This window comes from Eulemur rufifrons, chromosome 18 (assembly GCF_041146395.1).
Source record: "Eulemur rufifrons isolate Redbay chromosome 18, OSU_ERuf_1, whole genome shotgun sequence".
NCBI lineage: Eukaryota > Metazoa > Chordata > Mammalia > Primates > Lemuridae > Eulemur > Eulemur rufifrons.
In genome coordinates, this window is record NC_091000.1 from 52,967,174 (window position 1) to 52,988,565 (window position 21,392).

General features: G+C 41.2%; 1 protein-coding gene across 2 annotated transcripts in view; it reads right to left on the minus strand.

Moving 5' to 3' along the window:
* Positions 1-6,087: 6,087 nt before the first annotated feature.
* The window catches only part of E2F3 (E2F transcription factor 3), a 75,037-nt gene continuing 59,732 nt past the window's right edge, over positions 6,088-21,392 (minus strand). The window contains exons 2-7 of one of the 2 annotated variants that reach the window (XM_069493780.1): positions 16,800-16,911; positions 15,362-15,581; positions 13,809-13,967; positions 10,721-10,835; positions 9,273-9,408; positions 6,088-7,962 (exon numbers count right to left, since the gene is read on the minus strand). In XM_069493780.1, the coding sequence (XP_069349881.1) occupies positions 7,700-7,962; positions 9,273-9,408; positions 10,721-10,835; positions 13,809-13,967; positions 15,362-15,581; positions 16,800-16,911 (1,005 nt within the window). In that variant the 3' untranslated portion in view covers positions 6,088-7,699. The remainder of the gene's footprint in view (positions 7,963-9,272; positions 9,409-10,720; positions 10,836-13,808; positions 13,968-15,361; positions 15,582-16,799; positions 16,912-21,392) is intronic. The other variant, XM_069493781.1, reaches the window with a different exon arrangement.

Sequence of the window (21,392 nt, forward strand, 5' to 3'; positions counted from 1 at the left end):
TACCCAAGCTCTCGGTCCATGGTGCTGGTAGTTCCTCTTTGACTAAAGGAACATTCATTCTTTGGTTTCTTACCAAGGACAGAATTTAGTTTGTGGCTCTTTTTAAACATCTTGGGTCTCCTTCTGTCTCCTCCCATTTGTAAACACATACTCTCTCTCTCTCTCTCTCTCTCTCTCTCTATTCTTATTCCCACCCACTTAAACATGTTCTCTTTGTTGGCATAGTTTAACTTTTATTCACTGACATCATTATTTCAGGTCTCTCCTGTGGAACTGTAGTGCTCTTTTTTGGTCCTTGGGTCTCTAGGGTACATACAGCTCAGAACGAAATGCTTTTCTTCCTCCATTTACAGCACTGCCCACATACTGTTCTGTCATTTTCAGATTGATTAGTTACTTTTGCAGCTGTTGCCATCAGTTACCAATGGCGTTAAATGAAGAGACAGGCATGTGAAAATACTTTGCAAACTGTACAGCCTCCTACAATGCTAAGGACTGTTCAGGCATAAGATATATAGTATAATTTAGGCTTCAATTGAGGCAAATGCCCCTGACTTTGATTATGCAGAAAAACTGTCTTAAAGCCTCCTGAAGCTGAAAAGAGGTCTACAGAGGAAGAGAAGTCTTTCAAGGAGGAAATGGAACACCCTATTTAGAAGCTGCTGTCAATTTGATTCTTCCTCCATTTAAATAGAGCAAATCCATTCTTATCAAATACTAAGGACAAAAGAAGCATTGAGAAGGCCTCCAAACTCATGCTTCCTAAAGGTTTCCATGTCTCCCAATTTGTTGCTTTGCACACAGGCTAATAGTATAATGACCACCATGCACCAATGAAACATGGTATGGAAGAGCAGAAGGAATTACAGTGCCGGTAGAGAATATAAACAGGGATCTTCCAGAAGCTCATGTTAATTCAAAATGATTAATTAATCATGACAGCCGGGCTATGGTTCCAGGGCTAACACTGGGAAGAGGCAGGTTTCTTATGTGCATATCTAAGTAGGGAACTAAGAGACCTTACAGATACAGAGAAAGAGCATTGGAGGGAGGATAGAAGCTGTTATTGATGGGAAAAAAATAACCCAACTGATCACTGAATTGTCACATGATGAAACCAGCTCCTTGTTGGATGTGACGTGGCCTTCCAACTGAGATATTATGATTCTATAGTATCTGATTCTACCAGCTGACATGGTTTTGTTGGTTTATCTCAATTTCTTACATTTTAGTTCCCGTGTCTCTGTACTCCTGATTTGTGTGAACTCAGCCACTGTGGTTGACATAGGGAAGAGAAGATACAGCTCGTCCTTCAACTAGGCACTAACTCTGTCTATTCGGTGACAGAATACGTGCCCAAGCCCTAGAACACCCTGGCAGAAGGAATGCTGGGGTTTCCAATGTTGCTTCTGCAGCAAGTCCCTGATAACGTGGGACTTTGTTCCTTTTGTTTCCCACAGCACTGCCCAGACACTCCAGCATCAGGAACTCCGGAACTTTTTGACAGTGTGCTTCACACACTACAAAAAGCATAATAGTGATGCCTGGTATGGTAAAAATTTCAGAATACATTAATAAATTCTTCTGTTTGCCTTTCAGTCTTCGAGTCCTAGATTTAAGGGCACAATGAAGTCTTGCTGATGGTATTCTGTGGAGCTCTGTAACTTCCTGCTATGAATGCCACTCCTTTAACTTCTGATTGCCTCCAGGAGGGTCAGTTCTAGGTGCTCATATTCTCCATAATATCCTGAAGCATGTCCTACAATTTAATCCTGTCATTTTCCTTTGTATCAGAGTTGTAGTTTAGAAGTAGATTGGGGTTCCCCAGATCCTTGATCCCAGAAAATGAATCCATTAGTTTATTTTGAGTCATGCCTACCTTGGGCAGTCCTCTGCAAGCCCTCCTGCCTTCAGACGCACAGGCCTGGGACTGGCAATTGCCCCCAAACCACTCTAGTTCAGGATCTCTGCTGTTTTGTAAAGCTTTCTGGTGGCAAGGCTACACCTACCTGCCATTTTTGTTTTGGCCTCTAACCATCTGTCCTTCCAATTCTTCCAAAAACGGCCTCAGAAAGAAAAATAGCTTATTTGAGATCTGGCCCTCCGTTTTGCTTCTCCTAGCTCAAACTTGCTTCTCCCCCAACTAGACTGCAAACTTCCTCTTGCTGACAGGAACCATGCCTTTTAAAATTTGGACGCCAGCACCCAAACAGTGCCTGGCATGTAGTCATCACTTTATATGGATTTAAAGAGTGACTGAACAACTGAATAAATGAATAACTGTTTCCCTTAATGGACATTTAATATAATTCACTTTTCCGTAATAGTCCTATTTTCTCTCTCTTAATATTACTGAGGCCCATTTCTAAAACAGTACTTGGGTAAGGTTCTGAATTATAAAATATTTATACATATTATAGTCCTGTACTCACCTTTTTAAAGAAAGCAGCATTACATGATTGATTCAAATTCATCTTGTCTCTGTTTTTCACCTGCGTTCGTAGATGGGCAATTCTTGTTTTATCTGCTGGCTTTTTCCCCCATCAGTAGTCTACGTGGACGAAGGGATATGTTTTTGTACTGTTTCATTCAGCTTTATCACTGGCTTGACTGCCTGCTGACCAAATATGCAGACTCCTGGGTAGGGCAGCAGCTATGTTGGATGACAGAAATCAGGCTCCCAAAGTCTGGGTAAACAAGACTCTATACCGAACTAAAGAAGATGAAATGCAAAAATGTTAAAAAAAAAAAAAAAAAGTACAAGATGAGGAAGATGAGGACAGTGTATGGGAAAAAGCCTTTGAGCTCACTATGTCATTGTGTGTTGCTTTGGGGCATTTGAAAAAAAAAATTTTAAACCTCAGATTACTCATCTGCAAAATAGGAATATTTCGTTCAAGTATTTATTAGGTGCTTATTGTTTGCCAGGCATCATTCCAGGAACTGGGGGCACAATAGTGAGCCATACAAAGTACTGCACCTCTCCTCACTGAGCTCACATTTTAGAAGGGAGAGAGCGAATGGAAGAAATAGTGATGGCTGCTTTGAAAAAACATAGTACCCTTGTATAAAGCACTTAAAATAGTTCCTAGCATTCCTAAAAACAACTCAAATGTTCATCAGCTGATGAATGGATACACAAAACACAGTATATCCATACAATGGAGTATTATTCAGCTATGAGAAGGAATGAACTATTGATACATGCTATAATGTGGATGAACCTTGAAAACATTATGCTAAGTGAAAGAAGACACAAACGGCCACATGTTATATGATTCCATTTATAGGAAAGATACAGATTAGGCAAATCCATAGGGACAGAAAGCAGATTAGCGGTTGCCCGAGGCTGCTGGGGGTGGCGGGGATAGGGAGTGACTGCTTAATGGGTACAAGGTTTCCTCTTGGGGTGACAAAAATATTCTGGAACTAGACAGAGGTGATGGTTGTACAACACTGTGAATGTGTTCAATGTCACTAATGGTTAATTTTGTGTATTGTGCCATATTAAAAAAATAGTACCTGACATAATTATTATAAGCATTCTATAAATTTTACAAAATATTATCATAAAACAAACAAAAATATCTCTCAAACAGTAAATTACCTGGGTAAGTAAATGATTAAATAAATTTTTAATCACTGGAATGCTATGCAGTCTTTGAAGAACATGATCTATAAGTACTAACATGGAAAGATGTCGATGTATCTAGTGAAAAAAAAAGCTGCAGAACAGCACATATGATATGATTTATGTAAAACCATGTTAAAATACACATGCCAATGCATACACATGTGTTTATACATGCCTACAAAATGCGTGGACTGGAAGGATGATACAAGAAAAGTAAGAACAGTGGTTATCTTGGGTGAATACGATGGGTGTGCCAGGTAAGGTTTCCTTTGTATTTGTTTTACTTCGTATCCTTCCATATTGACTTTGAGTGTGTGTGTACAATACATAGCACTTTGGGGTTTCTGGATAAGTTCAGAGTTAATAGTGTGTGACATGGCAGTCAAATAATTCTGATCTCATAGATGGCATTATAAGAAATAGAGAATCTAGAACATGTTAGGTAATTGCGAAATGAGAATTAAAACTTATTGGCTTCATATCCCTTATGAGGAGTAAAATTTGTCACTTTCTCAGTGTAAAAATCCTCCTTCAATGCCTAGGAGTGGCTTCTGCATGAGGTCACAGGGACAGGGTAAGTTCAGAGTGCAGAGCACACCACAGGTGTTCAAATACTTGCTTAATGTTCTCAGAGTCCCAAAGAAAGCGTAAAGCACACGATGTTTTGAGCTTTTGTTGAACCTTTCTCCTTAACTTGTTAAAGACTGTCTTTAAAAATTAAATTAATGTAGGAGCATAGGATAATATTAAGAAAGTCCATCCACACATCTGAACTCATAAAAAAAATTATTTTATTGATCCTTTACCATACAAAATTTATTCAAATTACACCCATTTGAAGTGGTAAGATCACAGCTAGAGAACAGGTCACCCTGTAACAAATCTATTTACAAAATCCATCATAAAAGCTTTTTTTTTTGTTTTTTACATTATATTACATATTTTCTTTTTTAAACTAGCATACAACACAAAGCTAAACTGATTAGTAGTTTGCCTACTCCCAATTTTGGGAGAAATACTTCCTTTTTACAAAATCATGTACCCCGTAGGAAAAGAAATTCCCACACCCTGACAATTGCCACCCGACTTACTCTGCAAGGCATCTTCCTTCAAATCCCTCCCTCTCATACACACGAGTTGTCATGCACACACTGAGTTCTTATTTTCTTTTTCCTGAAAGCTAAAGCTTTAAATACTGCAATTTTATTTACAGATCTACACGTACAACAAAAATGAAAACAAGAACCACAACAACAACAAAAACAAAAAAACCAAACAAAATAACACTCTTAAAAAATTACAAACCAGCTAGAAAATATTCTGGCAGTGTTTACAAATTAATTGCTATTTTTGTACAAAATCGCTAAATAATGAAAATGTGAGTAGACTACATATCAACTTAAATAAAACGATCGCTATGCACAACTCTGTACATATAAACACACACCTAACACTGTTTGACAGCTCATGTGTTGCCCTTTATACATTTCATTTTCTAAGGCTCACGCAGTCATAATTCGCACACTTGTAACTTTTAGCCATTTCATGTGTGAGCTTTAATAGCAGCAACTCAATGGTACCAGGAGACCTGCATACTTAGTACTTAAAGTAACACAAATACTGTAGTACTAACCCACTTTGTGTGCCAGATACTATGTCAAAAAGAAAATGACTAATGCAAACAGAATACAGTATGGACATCTAATTAATGTACACCAGTTACGCCCAGTAACTGGAAAAATCTTATGCATGAAGGAACTTTTAAGACTTATTAGTATTCCTTTCATTTTTTAAAACAATAAATATGGCATTACATTACGAAAAGGTTCAACGAGAAAGTCAACAAAACACACAGCAACCTAGCCAGGTGAGCTCAGTCTTTAGACTTTGGAAAAAATCAGCTTTGTGCAGCTGGCAAAGAGAATGACACAAAGCTGGAAGCAGAGGCAGCTAACCAGATGAGATAAATATGGGAAATGGGGAAAAGCTTGGCATAAATGGTTTCCCATACAGGAAAAAACCCCACAGTGCATTTCCAGTAGGCACTTAACACAAAGCTCCCCCTGCCTCCCCCACCCCAAAGCTTCATCTCGGACCACACCGATATTTTGTACCAAGTCCAGTGTGTGTGAGGGGAGGAGGCCGGGGATGGAGGCTGAAGAAGAAAAAGGAAGATAGTCTGCACCTTTGTTTTTCTTCCCAAACATACACCCATGCATACCCACACAAAGAGTTTAAAGTGCTGGTGTCATCGGACTTGACCCCACCACCACTTTGCATATTGTGGACATCTACCTAGAGTAAACTGGCTGGGGCTCTTGTGGTTTCTGTTTTTGTTTTTTTTCCTAAGGGATATTTTCAATTCAATTAAATACGTATGAGTTGAGTGCCTACTACGGTGCCTGCCGCTGGGGCAGGCACACAGCATTTCAATTTAACTGTTCCTACTGAGGTTTGTTCTTTAACCGACTCCCTCATTCCCGCAGTCCGTAGCATCCCAGGAATGGACTGGAGGTTCTATGATGCCACATTCCCAGTGGGAGATGGCCAGGGCCACCTGCCAACGGGAAAGCCATTCTTGGACATAACCTGTAGGATTTGGAGCTGACACGAAGCCCCCAATATGGGCTGCCATTCCTGAAGAGTAAAGTGAAGACGCCCTGGCATTCTTTCCCTTCATTTTCTACGTCCCAGCTTCCCTTACTTGTTCCTTCACAGAGGAAGGGGGACGGGTTCTGGCCAGAACTATTCCAGCTCCCGACACAGTGGGAGCTCCTTGTTCTTACCAGCTTAAGGAAATGCCACTCACACAATGGGGATGTCTTTCTACCTAGAGGCCTCTCCATCTGACCCCATCCTGAGAAGTGGTCTCCCTGAGTGCGGAGTAAGAGAGCCCTTTCCCCGGTCGCAGGGGCCCGGGAAGCCCAAGGACGGAGGGATCCATGCCTGCTGCTCCTTGGGACTGCTATGTCATCTGACCTGGTTCTCCTTTCTGATGGGCCACCCCTGTCAGCGAGCCCCAGGACTGACTCGCTCCAAGCTCCCCCTACCGGGAAAGGAAGCAAGATGGGACGATGCTTGCAGAGGCTGGTAGACCGTTGATCACACAGGTTTAGATGCTCTGATCAGTAGAGGTTCTCTCCCTCTGCTTAAGTAATGTGAATTTGCAAAAACTGCTTCAAAGTAAACAATTAAATTGAAATGGTGATGGGTGCCACAGGAATGCTTAAATGGCAGCTAAAAAAATAAAAAGTCTAAAACAATCCACAAAGAACTCCTAAGTAGGTATTTGCTACAAATCAAATGGAGACTCACAAACACGTTGGGGATAGGGGAGTGGGAGTGGTTTATGGAGACAGGAAAATCCACAACAGCTTAGAGTGGCAGAACTCTATTAGTCTTCTGTATCTGCAACAAGTATATCTGAAAACAGGTTCTTCATCTGAAAGGCTGTGGAGGTTCTCTTGACCTCCTAGTGGGACACACAGTCCATAGCTTACACTGAATTATGACAGTAATTTAAATATTCCTAAGAAGAGCTGAAGAAATTCATTTCATACTTTTGCATGACTTCAAGTTTGCAATTGCTGCAGTTCCATTCCATATTAGCAGACCCCAAAGACATGCATTCTGCGGAGAAGGCACGGCTTGAAATGCTATTAAGGAAGATTGCTGTTTCCGAGTGGGCCAGACCCCATTCTACAGCCCATCCGTCAGGCACAGCAAGCCAATCTGGGAGGAAGGGAGCGGGGCAGGAAGGAAAAGTCTGGGTGAGAGACACCTGATTGCACATTTTCTCACTTGCTGACGAATCCAGGAGATCTTGGAGCCTGGGCAAAGCAGGGCTTTCCCAAGGGAGCCTGCAACTGTGCGTTTAGACAATTTGTTTATTTATTTATTTTTTAAAAAATGCATTAAAATGTCAGCTTTCTTCTGAAGTTTGTAGTTTACTTCATGATACTCTCTTGGAGGAAGAAGGTAGGAAGGGACAACACTGCATGACAGATGTTCTGGTTCCGTGATAAAAAAATACCGGTTTGTAAGGAGAGTTCACACAAAGCGTAATCAACTACACATGAAGTCTTCCACCAATGGGAGCTTTTCCAGATCGTAAGCATCAAAGAGATCGCTGATGCCTTCCTCCTCCCCAAGGCTCAGGAGGTAGTCCTCTTGGAGAAGGGGGGGCAGTAAGTTCACAAACGGTCCTTCTAGGTTGGAAGGAATTTGGTCCTCAGTCTGCTGTAGAAGGTTGGCCGGGGAGGTCAAGGGAGAAAGGTTTGCCATAGAAATGGAGCAGTCGCTATGTCCTGAGTTGGTTGAAGCCAAGTCTGAAAGGAAAATATTGGTGGGAACAAAAAATCAGTTAGGAGAAAAATCAAATGGATTTTTCTAGAAGAGTGAATATGCGCTGTTATAGGAGAAAAATCAAATGGATTCTTCTAGAAGAATGAATATGCGCTGTTATAAAAAAGCACATACTCTCTGCTAATAACGACAATGAGGCAGATCGCCTTTTATGCTGACAGACACAAAAGAGTGATTTGTGACCTTTCTTTGGCCTAGTCTACTCACTTCTTTTTTAAAATACTGTCAACAAACAAGAATGCAAATAGCTTCAATGAGAAGAGGCTAACAAGTTCAAAAAACAAAATATAATTACTAAAGAGTTGGTTCCTTAATAGAAACTCACCAATTTTTTCTAATTAAAAAAAAAAAAAACCCACCTTTTTTTAAGAGACAGGTCTTGTTATGTTGCCCAGGCTGGCCTCGAACACCTAGGCTCCAACGATCCTCTTGCCTCTGCCTCCCAAGTAGCCGGGAATAGAGGCAAAACTCACCAATTTTAACTCAGTCTTTTTTGAACAACCAGCTTATCAAAGCTACCTCCAAAAATACATATAAATAAGACATTTCCACTTTGAATTTCTGTGGTGCAAAAGATGGCCTTTTGTTTTACCATTTCAGGTGCTGTATTTTTGCTCAGTATTAAATCAGAACTGTTCATGTAAAATCATCCCTATTCTTGCTGCTAGAATGGGATGTAGCAGGGAAAAAAATTAAATACATATCCCCAGGCTAAAACTGAAGACAACAGCAACAACCAAAACCCTCAAAAAACCAAACTGCAAAGAGCTTCCTTTGCTCCAGGGACAGAGAGGGAAGAAGAAGTTAGGTTTATTGTCCTGGGGGGTTTTCTTCCCACATCCTTCCCCCAACTCACTGGAGGGAGAAATAAGACAAAAATTCTCTGACCAAGGCTCTTCTGTCCAAACTTTTTTCATGTCCCTCTCTAACAATCTTTGCAGTCTCATTCAAAGGTGTGTGGCCGAGTGTAGTTGACGATACACCAAGCACAGCTCACAGCTTAGCTCTCACTCCTGCTGGTTTTCCAAAACACCGTGAGGAAATGTTTTCTGCCAACAGCAAAAGCCTAAAGCGACTCTGTAAGTGGGTGAAGGGAGCCATTTGCCCCAAATCATCATTTCATTCTGTAAACCGGCCAGAGTATCTTTTTTAAAATGTTACCTTAAAAACAGAAGTTCGTGCTTCTTGCCTAGACTTGTGGTTCCAATACAGGCTCCTTCTAGTCACCTTCACTTTTAACATAGTTTCCAAAAGACAAAAGCGGAATTTTTACCTTTGGAAGTGGGTTTAGGGATATTCCCATTGTGGTCTTGATTGTTTGTTTTCATTGGACTGTGTGTTTCAGTCTCTTCTGGACACAGGTAAACCTCAATGGGTCCTTGGGTACTTGCCAAATGTATTTGTAGGCTCTATGAACAGAAGCAGAAGTTCAAACCAGACGTTCTTTTAGAAATAAAAGCCATAGTAATTTTCATCTAAAAACGGAAAGTAAGAGTAATGTTCATTTTCATTTTGCCTCTTCCCTGCCAGTCTAACTCTATCAATGACTGTCACCTGCTAGACCAGGGGTCAGCAAATTACAGTCTGAGGGCCAAGCTGGTCCACCAGCTGGCTTTGTAAAGAAAGTTTTATTGGAAGAGAGTCATGCCCATCCCAATTGATTATGTATTGCCTCTGGCTAGTTTCATATTCCAATGGCAGCGTTGAGTAATTGAGTAGTCTGGACAGAGTATGGCTCATAAAATCAAAAATCTTTACTATCTGGCACTTTAAAGAAAAAGTTTGCTGAGTTCTGCCCCAGAGAAAGAAAACATTTTTGGGGGGTCAGTCTGAAAATGGTGCTATGGGTGGAGTAAATTGTGTTCTTTAAATATATTCTTTTCCTGCAAATTATTAAAAGATTCTTTAAGTGTTCCAAATACAGTGTTTCCATGATGTTGTTCTCTATGATAGGGCTTTTAATATTGAACTTTAACAACCAACTGATGGATAGTATTCTTAAGTGCTAAGAACTGCATTTAATAAGAGAATACAGCACACTAATATTTAAAATTCTTTTTCATCTAGGTCAGAGAGCTATTATTATCTTTTAAGGTGAGACATCTACCCCAGATGGGAACTTGTAAATTTCATCCCTTTCTTATCTTCCATGTATTTTCTTTTTACTATAGTTCTTATCTCATAGTTAAGTCTAGGCCTATACTATCAAAGTATATTTGAAAATCGAAAAATATGCTCCCTACTGTCTTAAAATATTCTAGTCTATCAATTAACTTAAAGCCCCATTTTATTTCTTAAAAGTAAATATGTTATAAATAATAAAAAAAATTCTTAAAATGTTCTAAGTTAGGGAGATACTTTAAAACATTCATGTCTCTATTCATGGTGGGGACCATATACAGGGTAATCAATATAAACTTTCACAAGTCGTTCAAATTGATCAGAACCACCAAATAACAAATTATGAAAAAGAAGAAGTACATGAGGGACAGGACATCCTATAATAGTTTGAACTGAATGCCCTGCCAGGTTAAATTTGACTGTTTGAACAGTCAATAGACATTGAGCTGTTGAAATGTTTTTAGATTTAGGGTTAAGTAAAACAAATAGGAAAAAACGATCAAGTTCTTAGGAGGGGACAGACTTTACACGTCAATGATTCATGAATTTTAGGCATTCCAGAAAGATCTTTGCAGATGAACAAAGACGCTGTCTCCTTACCTCTATTGAGTCAGGCACTTCAAGTCTTGTTTCTGGAGGGGCTTTCACAACTATAACAGTTTGGTCTTTAAGGCCACTAATTTTTCGAATATCTTGATATGTAACATAAGCTAACGTAAAGAGTGTTAAGGAAATCTTCCACCTAATTGCTTCAGATGTAACAATTATGAAAATGACAAAATAGATGCATGGAAAAAATCTGAAGTATTTTATGACTTATAAGCACATATAGGTCTCCCTTTCTGGATCTTCAAATATATTGGGTCCCCCATGAATCTTCTTTTTTGGTTGATATTCTAAACAACAAAAGAAATGTATAGCTTTATCTTGCCCATTTCTAAAGAGTCTATGGCTATATAAAATACTGAATAAATGCATAAATGGAATAGTTAAAATAAACTATCAAAAGAAAATCAAAACCCTTTTAAGTCAGGAATTTTGAAACCAGGGTCTTTTGGAACACAGGTTTTCCATGATCTCCAGTGAAGTGTTCTGTCACTCAAACTGAATGATGACAGATCCCAATTTGCAGAAAACATTTCAGCTCTACTAACCATAATGTTTTTGAAACTCCAGTTACTTCTATCTGCTATTAGCAAGTGTCAGCAGCTACACATAAATGAATAAGTAACAAATATATTAGTGGAAGAACTCAAAGATACCGCTCAGACAGCTTGTTTTCTTAAGTGCACCTGGGCTGGTTGTGATTATATATTGCCCACAGATAAAAGTGTCATTATTTCTCTGTTAGAAAAATTATCCTTTGTGTCATATTAGTAACTCTATCGATATTTCAGTGTTCACAAGGAGGAAAGCAGCTTCCAGGTGCTCTGTGACCTGAATGAATTTGAGAAATACTGATTTAAGAAAAGAGAAAAGAATGATATTTCAGTACTTTTGGTGGTTATTTATTTCTAAGCACTGAATAATTCTTTTAACTGTACTGGCAGCCAAGCCTAAAAGGATATCATAAAAGAATATGGTACTTATTATATGACAAAAGTGATATTATATGACATGTGAGCTTGACACTTGGCACATGGCTTTCTTATAAGGGACATGGAGCAACACAACTGATGTACAACGTCTTTAGCCAGTTACTTTTTTTTTTTGTATGAACCCACAAAAAATTTCCAGGATAAAACAGCAAATAACAAATCACTGAAGGCATTTTGCAGGTAATACAGCAAATAGAGTCTATGATCTAACAAGTTTAATACAGAAAAAGTGATTAGACAGCCTAGAGGAAACGATGTCCCTTAGAAAAGTAGCTTCTTATCACTAGCTGAAGGAAGCTATGAAACTGTTCCCCAGATAAAAAGCACATCCACACAAAATCTGCATATACATTTAGGGGCATCTATTACAGACTGTCTTCTTCAAGTCTCTACAGTTGCATAGTAGCCAATTCAGTGTTGAGCTAGCTCAATCGTGGTAGCTCTTGCAGGATTCTGGGTTTGGGGGTGCCACTTATCCCATCAACAAAGCCAACTCATGCCTTTACAGAAAACTGGGCAATTCCGAATTTTGACTGAGAACACTGGGGAAAACTGATAAGCAGGTACTTACTCTACAGCCCACTGTCAGAAAGCTATGTGACAAGAACTTATTAAAATAAAAACTCATCTACAATTACTCAACATGCTGCAGGAAGGAAAATTTCAACACATTTGTGAACAAGCTGTACCAATTTGGGAACTGAATGGCGAATTGAAATAAATTGTGCAAACATATTTTCTAATCTTACAAACTTTAGTGCTTCCTTTGTGGCTCCCTCCTAAATTTGCTCCTTGGGTTCACAGTCCCCTGCAAGGACGCTTTCATTTTCTACAACAAAGGCCCCAGAGAAAGCCATATAGGTGACAATGGTATAAACCACATGTTCCAGAAGGCTGCCAATCATGTGTAACCACACATCTCTTCCACAATGGGGCTCCCAACTAAACAATGAATGAAACAGCCCAATTGTTGGTTTTTTCCCCCTATAAACCCACTCTGGCCACTGCTGGGAGGCCAAATCATCACACCTCTTCTCCATCTCACTAATTATCAGCTGACAAGGTTAATTCTTTGGTCAACAGGAAATGAACAATTGCAGGTTTAAAAAACTGCCAGCATTGGAAAATGCTACTAAATGTCCCTGTACCTTTCAAGGGAGGGCCTGTTCAAGATGAGACATTAGAAGAATCTGGGCAGAATATATTTCATTTTCTGTCTAATAAAGGTAAATGTGGAATCATCAGAAGTTTGGAACTCAAACTAGAGATGGGGTAACTTAAAATATTGTTTTCTGTCTTCTAGTAACTGAACTTATAGGCAAATCTTGCTAGCATAATGAGGCAATCTCTCTCTTTTGTCTGTAGTGAGGTGATAAAAAGCAAGTTTTCCTGAGATGGTCAACAGATTTTCAGCAAGTAGGAAACGAGAATTGGCTTTTCATATTTTTATTTCCGAGGACTCATGTTTGTAAAGGAACAGACGAACTGAGATTTCTCAGGTCTCGGGAGTGCTTCCGAAATCAGTTTTTGGTGCTGGGAATCAGCATAATGCACTTTAAAAGTTATAGTATGATTTTCCTATATTCTTTCAAACCTTCAACTATAGTCCCATCAGACAGATTCAACAAATTCCAATTGCTATAATATCTGATGAAAAGAAAATAGAATGTGTAAACCCCAACAGTGACAGCTAACACCCACCAAAAATCTGGAAAGCCAAAGATGAATCTGCTTAGTGTTGTCATTAATATTAATACTGACACCTTATGTATCTTTTAATAGTATGGCCTTACGCTATGAGCGTACCCATATGTCTCAACCACACATGAATAAAATACTTTAAAAAGCAGTTCCCACCTGGCTATCAAACTAGATAAGGATAGGATCCAGTCTGATGACTATCTTACCATAAATACCGATTTCTTAGGTAAAGCTAAGTGGGTTACACGCACACGCACACGCACGCACACGCACACACTGATTTGCATGAAACCAGAGTGAAAATGTACCTTGTGTATAAATCAGATTGTCAACACTGGAAATAGTCTGGAAAGCACTAACCCCCAACGAACTGGTGGCACAAAGGATATCTTTGATTCTCTGAATCCTCGGTTAACAGTTTGAGGTCCAGGGTGCAGCTTTGGATCAGTTCATCTAATTTCTTCTCTTCCTGACTGAGCTCGGTCACTTCTTTTGACAGGCCTTGGCACTGGGCCAGCATGCCCCCATCCTCAGACAGACTGCAGCCCCTGGAAACCCAAACACAGACTCTTCATGGCTACTCATGAGAGGGAGGCGAGGGAGAAATGGCCGTTTGGGTGAATGTCCCCTCTTGACACGGGAGGTCACATTGCTTGTTGGCCAAGTGTTAAAATTAGAACACATACATTTTTTCATGAATACAGTCCTGCACTTTTCACACCATAGAAATTAAGTGAAAAAGCATTGCTATTTTCAGGGTTCTTTCTTCCAGGGGAGGCCTCTTTCTTCAGAGGGCTCGAATCCAGAGGGCAAAAGAAGGCAGCCACCTCCACTCCTCCCCAACATGCCTTCCAAGGGGGGGGAAGGTGGGGTGGGAGAAAGGATAGAAACACAGAAAAGATGAAATGGTTCAAAATTCATTCTTTTTTTTTTTTTTAAATAGAGACGGGGTCTCACTCTTGCTCAGGCTGGTCTTCAGCTCCTGAGCTCAAGCAATCCTCCTGCCTCAGCCTCTCGGAGTGCTAGGATTATAGGCGTGAGCCACTGCGCCCAGCCAAAACGGTTCAAAATTCAAAACAAATCATCCAAAAAGCATGAAAGGCTCAGGTAATTTCTGAGGGTTTTATACCAACACCTAAAAAGAAAAGGAAGCAAAGGAAACAGATGTGTGTGGTGTATGCAAGAACAAAGACCAGTGCCCAGTATGTTTCTCTAAATCATAGCCCAAAATGGATTACCAAACTGTCACAAAATTCCAAAAAGCGCAAAGAAGTTACCGATTATCATGTCTGAATTAGTATTTTTTTTTCAGAGATACCCCATAACAGATTTATTACTTCCAATATGCTCTAATAGTTCAATCCTGTCCTTATAAAAATTGGCTGTTCAGATGCTCTGTCCAAAATTCACAAATGACATTATCACACGTGTGGGCGTACAGGTAACAAGTGTTCTCATCCCTGCTTTGCAGAAGAAACTGAGACATTTAAGTCTTGCCTTAATTGATACAGAAAGTGAGTTAATCTCTTATTATAACCATGAATAAAGATGTTTTGTGATTGTGCGAATGTGAATGTACACACAGACGACTCTTAAGCCACAGTTAATTTCCAAATTCCTATTAGAAACAAGCCAAAGACATGTGTAGGCATCATATGAGCAGACACACAGACATCTGCGTAACCCGTGAACAGCGCTCCAGTTACAACTGCAGGGTCCCCTTGCTGGACACTGAACAAATACAAATCCTTGTACCTCTGACAATATCTAAACAGAGAGTCTCTTTGTAAAGAGACTTCGAACTTCCGGCTGAGAAGCTGAGGAGGGAGAGAGAAAGAGAGAGAAGAAGTGATGTGTGGGCATGGATGTGAAAGCTGGAACGGGCAGTTTGAAATGACCCCCTCAGACCTGGGGCCCGGGGAGGCCGTAGACTCCTACTCACATCCACTGGACGTTGTTTTTAGACTTCTTCTTAATGAGGTGGATGCCTTCCAGAACGTTGGTGATATCATAAATCCTTCTCTTTTGCACTTTTAGCACCTCTGCTGCCTTGTTCAAATCCAAGACCCCATCAGGTGACTGGCTCAGGAGCTGAATGAACTTCTTGGTGAGCAGACCAAGGGACGTATCATACCGCGTTTTTTCTGAGGGAGATTTTGGAGCTTAAAGAAAAACAAAAACCGAGCGGGTGGGGGGGATAGGGGGAAAGGTAAAGAAATGAAGGGTGTCTTTGCAGTTAAGCAAGCCCTCTTTCCCACTGCAGCCCAAGCAAAGCTGTCGTTGTTGTTTTCGGCAAGTGATAGAAAGCTATGGAATTGCTTTATTAGACGAGGAAGGCACCATAAAAATTCCTGTGTTTGATTAAAGCAGTTCACTTTGAATTTCTGAGTTTCTCCTTTGGCTTACCCTGGGTTTAATGAGTAATCTTACACCCAGTAGGTGCTCAAAAATATCTGCTGAGCAAAAAAGTGCTCTGGCCTCAGGGGATCAGCATGGGGGTCTCCCCTGAGGGAGCCAGGCTAGGGATCTCCCCAGCGCTGCGGGACAGGGTCTCACCCAGACCCGTCTTACCTGGCCTTTTAGGCTTCAGTATCTGTGCGTGTGTATCACTTGTTCACTACTTTTTCAAATGATGCTGCATTTTGATGAGTAATACCTGGCAGTTTTTCTATCAACTCTCCCCATCTCTCTTAGATGAAATTTCCTTATTTAATATTGCACTTATTCCCTTCCAGGCACACAGATCCAGGTTTTAATTTAGCATCACACACAATTTGTGGATTGCCTAATGCATAAACTGCAGGACAGGAAAGAACAAAGTCTTTACGTTAACCGCAACATGCATAAAGGAACTATTTGGCTATTTGTAACCTATTTCTCTCTCTCTCTTTCTCTCAAGAAACAATAACAGTATTTAATGGAAAGGGAGAAAAGCTGCAATTTACTGGGCTTAATCAATTCTTATGCTACCATATGCTGAGCTGGAGATTGAGGTCGGCACAGACATTACCGACTCTGGCATAGCTCATGGACACCCAGTTTGCCTCAGACTCTGAAGCAATGTCCATTAAGGGAAGTTAAAATTCAATTTGATTATAGAACGATGCCCAAAGCTTGTATTCTGAGTTAAAAAAATGAAAACTGCATACAGTTAAAGAAGCCGTCCTTTATGTCAGTATTCAGATACCAGAGTGACTCTGTAGCCTTTCGCTGGCTGTCTGCAGACGTTGTATTTATTTTTTTGGATAAGCACAGAAAGAAATGAAAAAGAACAAAACATGCCAAAATTATTCACACCTTGGCATCCTTCCAGCCACAAGCTTTGAAAGTTGGGAATCCCACACCGAGGAGAATAAGGAAAGAGATGAAAGAATCCTTACTTTTTGGACTATCTGGACTTCGTAGTGCAGCTCTTCCTTTGCCCTTGGGGGTTTTTAAACCATCTGAGAGGTACTGATGACCACTTTCTCCTAGCTCCAGCCTTCGCTTTGCCTGGAATAAGAAAGTGTGCTCGTTCGTCACTGGTCATATGGACAATAACAAGAAGGGAGGCTGTTAGTGGTCTGCCCTGCCAAATGCTGCTGCCTCGTGCCAGTTCTCACCCCTCTGCTCCACCCCACTCAGCATCTTGTCATTCCCTGGAGCCAGGAGCCTGGCTCTGGAGGCCTGGCTGTCACGCACTCTCTCTCTTCGCCTGCCGCGGTCACCTGTCCACACTCAGATGGACAAACCCAGTGATTCTTTAGCCATAGGTTTGGGAGACACTTTGTTCATCTACTCATTGATTCAACAAACGTGCCGGGCATGGGGCTAGATACTAAGAATATCGCAGGCGCCGTAGAACTTAAATTCACTTTTCCCCAGTGAGCTGTTCCTGGCTACCTCCGATTCTCTGATCGGCGGCAATGGACCCCCTTCTTCTGGCTCCCCAAACACTCTGTATTTATGGGTACCATAACACTTATTGGGTATTACCGTAAGAGTTATTTTACTTATCTGTTTCTCATTTCCTTTAAGGCAGGGACTGTTTCCCATTTATCTTTGTATACCCAGTGCTTGGCACAGAGCCTGGGTCTCGGTAGGTATTCAATCACTCTCTCTATATACTGTATATTCAACGAAAGAAAGAGTGATTGAATAGTACCACAACTAGCCACAGACTACAAATGGTCCTTCATCAGAAAAACAAATATCGCACACACTCAATCTTGGGCTTCAACCAATATTACTTTCTCCATTTTGTCATTAAGCCTGGCAAACGAGATGTCATTGCTTAAGTTTTTAATTTAACTCCATTTCACTTTTAAAATATCCACATAGTGCCTTCTGTGTACTGGGCAATGGGCAAGATAGATAAGGGTCCTTGCCTTCTGCAGGCCTTGAGTCCAGCCAGAAGTCAGATGATTAAATTAGTAATTGTTAAGTACTGACTATATGAGTATGACGGGTTTAGGCAGAAGTGGCTCCAACCAGACACCCGGCATGGCAATGTGTGTTTCGGTAGATTCTTCCAGTGAGGGGATCTGCAATTTCAAAATAACTCCCCGTGATGTGGAAACACCAGTGATAACTTATCAGCCGATGACAGATATCCAGCTTCTGTTATCAGCTAAACCTGTGCTGTCCACCCCAGTAGCCACTGGCCACTAGCTCATCCAAATTGACACATGCTTTAAGTGTAAAATATACACTGGATTTTGAAGACTTACTATAAAAAAGGGTAAACTATCACAACAATTTTAATAGTGATTACATGGCAAATGATATTTTGGTTTTATAAAATATTACTAAATGAAAAATACAATTGACCTTTGAACTGCATGGGTCCACTTATATGTCACCCCTGAGACAGCAAGACTAACCCCTCTTCCTCCTCCTCCGCCTACTTGATGTGAAGCTGAGGACGAAGCCCTTTACGATGATCCCTTCCATTAATGAATAGCAAATATATTTTCTCGTCCTTACGATTTTTTTTTTTTTTTGAGACAGAGTCTCACTCTGTTGCCCAGGCTAGAGTGCCGTGGCGTCAGCCTAGCTCACAGCAACCTCAAACTCCTGAGCTCAAGCGATCCTCCTGCCTCAGCCTCCCGAGTAGCTGGGACCACAGGCATGCACCACCATGCCCAGCTAATTTTTTCTATACATATATTTTTAGCTGTCCATATAATTTCTTTCTATTTTTAGTAGAGATGGGGTCTCGCTCTTGCTCAGGCTGGTCTCGAACTCTTGAGCTCAAACGATCCGCCCACCTCGGCCTCCCAGAGTGCTAGGATTACAGGCGTGAGCCACCGCGCCCGGCCGTCCTTACGATTTTTAAAATATTTTCTTCTCTCTAGCTTATTTTATTGTAAGAATACAGTACATATTACATTTAATGTATAAAATATATGTTAACTGACTGTTAATGTTATTGGTAAGCCTTCCGGCCAAGAGTAGGCTACGCTAGGTAAGTTTTGGGGAGTCCAAAGTTACATGTGGAGTTCTGACTGTATGAGAGTTGGCACCCCTAACCTCTGTTTTGTTTAAGGGTCAACTGTAGTATGGGAATTATTTTACCTGTGTCTTTTCATATGTTTTTCTACTATGTGGCTGCATTTTGGGCGCTCATTATCTTTCTACTGGGTAGCGCTGAGCTGAACGTTACTGTGCCGGCACAGGAAGGACAGTTTGGCAATTTGCTTTCTCAATTTCATTTTGCCCTCCCGGCTATTCTGTCAAATCTTCGTGTGGGCCTATTGTTTTGATTGGTCCAGCAAACATTCCCTCTTCGTCAAGTAGAAGCCCTGTGACTGTCCTTTGGGGAGCCACCCCTGCCCTCTCACAGCCTGAGTACATTTGTGCACACAGGTGACCCAGGCCCGGCTAATCACTGTGTCCCATCCTGCTCCTCCTCTCCGCCAGAGTGACTGGGTCAAGTGGCACGTGACCCAACCTGGGTGAACAAGGGCTAACCCCAGACATTTTTCTGGAACTACTTGGCAAAGAGCAGGTATGTCCTTTCAGGAGGGCTGATGAGCTGGTGGCTTGAAGCTACCTGAGAATGGAGGCTCCCCGGGGGAAAGCAGAGAAGAGAGACGGAGAGAAAGGGACCCAGACCACCACGGAAACGCTGACTCCAGTCATGCATTGGGCACTTGGTCTTGCCTAGACTTTACAGTTGCATTAGCCAAGAAAATCTCCTTTTTGCTTACAGCACTTTGAGTTGGGAACCTGGAAGTGTTGCAAGTGACAGCCTGTGGAACTGGCTGAGTCTAGTTGGGCTATGATGCAAAGGGGAGCTGGCAAGCCTTGTTAGAGGGGCAGAGTGTGTTGGTCACTTCTTGTGGTCATCAGGGAGGTATGACAGACAGAGATAAGCTTCAGTTGAGGCTGGTTCACCTAAAAGAAAACGGCTTTGCTATGAAGGCCATTTTTCTCTGTAGAAAACAATCCAAGAAGACATAGAGCTACATCCTCTGCCCAAACTAAAGTCAACAGAAGGATAACAAAATTAGAAAAGGGTTTGGGGTACTGCCTCCCATCCCAACTCCTGGGCCCCTAAGGCTGTACTCTCCATGAGAACTAGCCACTGGCCAGCAGCCCGAGGGCATATTAGCTTTGCCTTTTCATTCCAGGCTATTGTTTCAGATTGATGGAAGCATTTAGCTGTAGATTAGGGACATTGCAGAGCTCTCCAGTTAAGAGATGGAGATCTAACTTCAAGGACTAGGACTAGGCTCAATGTGTGACTTTGATTACTAAGCACCAAGCCGTAAATTGAACAAACCTAAATAGTAGATAAGACAATCTCCTAAAATTAAAGGCACTTTTATTGCCAGAGAATCGCTAAATCTAGAAAGCAAAGGACTATGACGTCTTAAGAAAGGCAGCTTCAGAAATTCCTCCCAGAGGGTGGCACTCAGGGCAGTCATAGCGGCCCCAAAACAAGTCACCAAGTGCCTGCCATCCCTGTTGAGGAGGACATGACAAGCTCTGGAAGGTGACCAATTGACATTGTTTCCCCTTTTCCAAATGGTTACCTTTCCCCCGATGTTTAATGAATGGGGAGGGCTGAACTGGATTTGAGAGGACCACACATTCCCTGTTTGGTCCCAGATCTGAACATGAGTGCAATAATCAGACTCCCTTTTGAAGAAGGGCTAAGAATTTTGATACATGATGGAGCATCATTATTTCAATGCTTAACTTAGCAAATTCAAGCACACATGCTTGGTAAAACAAAAAACTAGATGGTAGGATTTAAATAGATGATAATCTCCTCTGCCATCTCAATTTTTGTTTGTTTATAGTGGGAGCATCTTGCTGAATGGAGGGCTACTCTATCATTTCTATGCAGATCTTCATATTACGTGGCCCTGAGCAGTAAAACAACTAACCTATCTGGTGTTCCAAGGAAGGACCAGCCATTTAGCTCCAAGCAGGGGTAAAGGCTGGATATGTGAGATGCTACGTAGAGCTCCACTGGCACCTTCCTACAGTATTTTAAGGGTAACTTTGATTATAATCAAGGTATGTGCTAACGTCAGAACCTCAGACCCATGTAAGATAACATGCCTCTGTAACAAAACAGTTATAATGTTAAGCATTTCTGAAAACATACGTATGAAAAGAGGAGTCACTTTTGGGCAGCCATGCAGTGGGTTGTGGGGAGCATCTGCAGTTTCTGCCTGCCTGGTATTTGTTGCCCCTATTGTTTTCCTTTGGGGAAGGAACTCTTCCACAGCTCTTAGTTCAGGTGGTTCCTATAGAGTCTCCAAGCCTGAAAATAAAAGGCCTGAGATTGCTCAACATTTTAGGCCGATCCTTCCCATCAAGGCTGCAGAGGTAAGTACTGTTATCTTGCCCAGCAATTAGTGTATTCCAATCCTGGGGCTAAAGTGTCTGGTGCAAGGATGGGCCCAGGAATAACCCGGGATGAATCAGTCAAACCTGGGATTTTTGTTGGGAATCACTGGGAAAGTACTGGGTTCTTT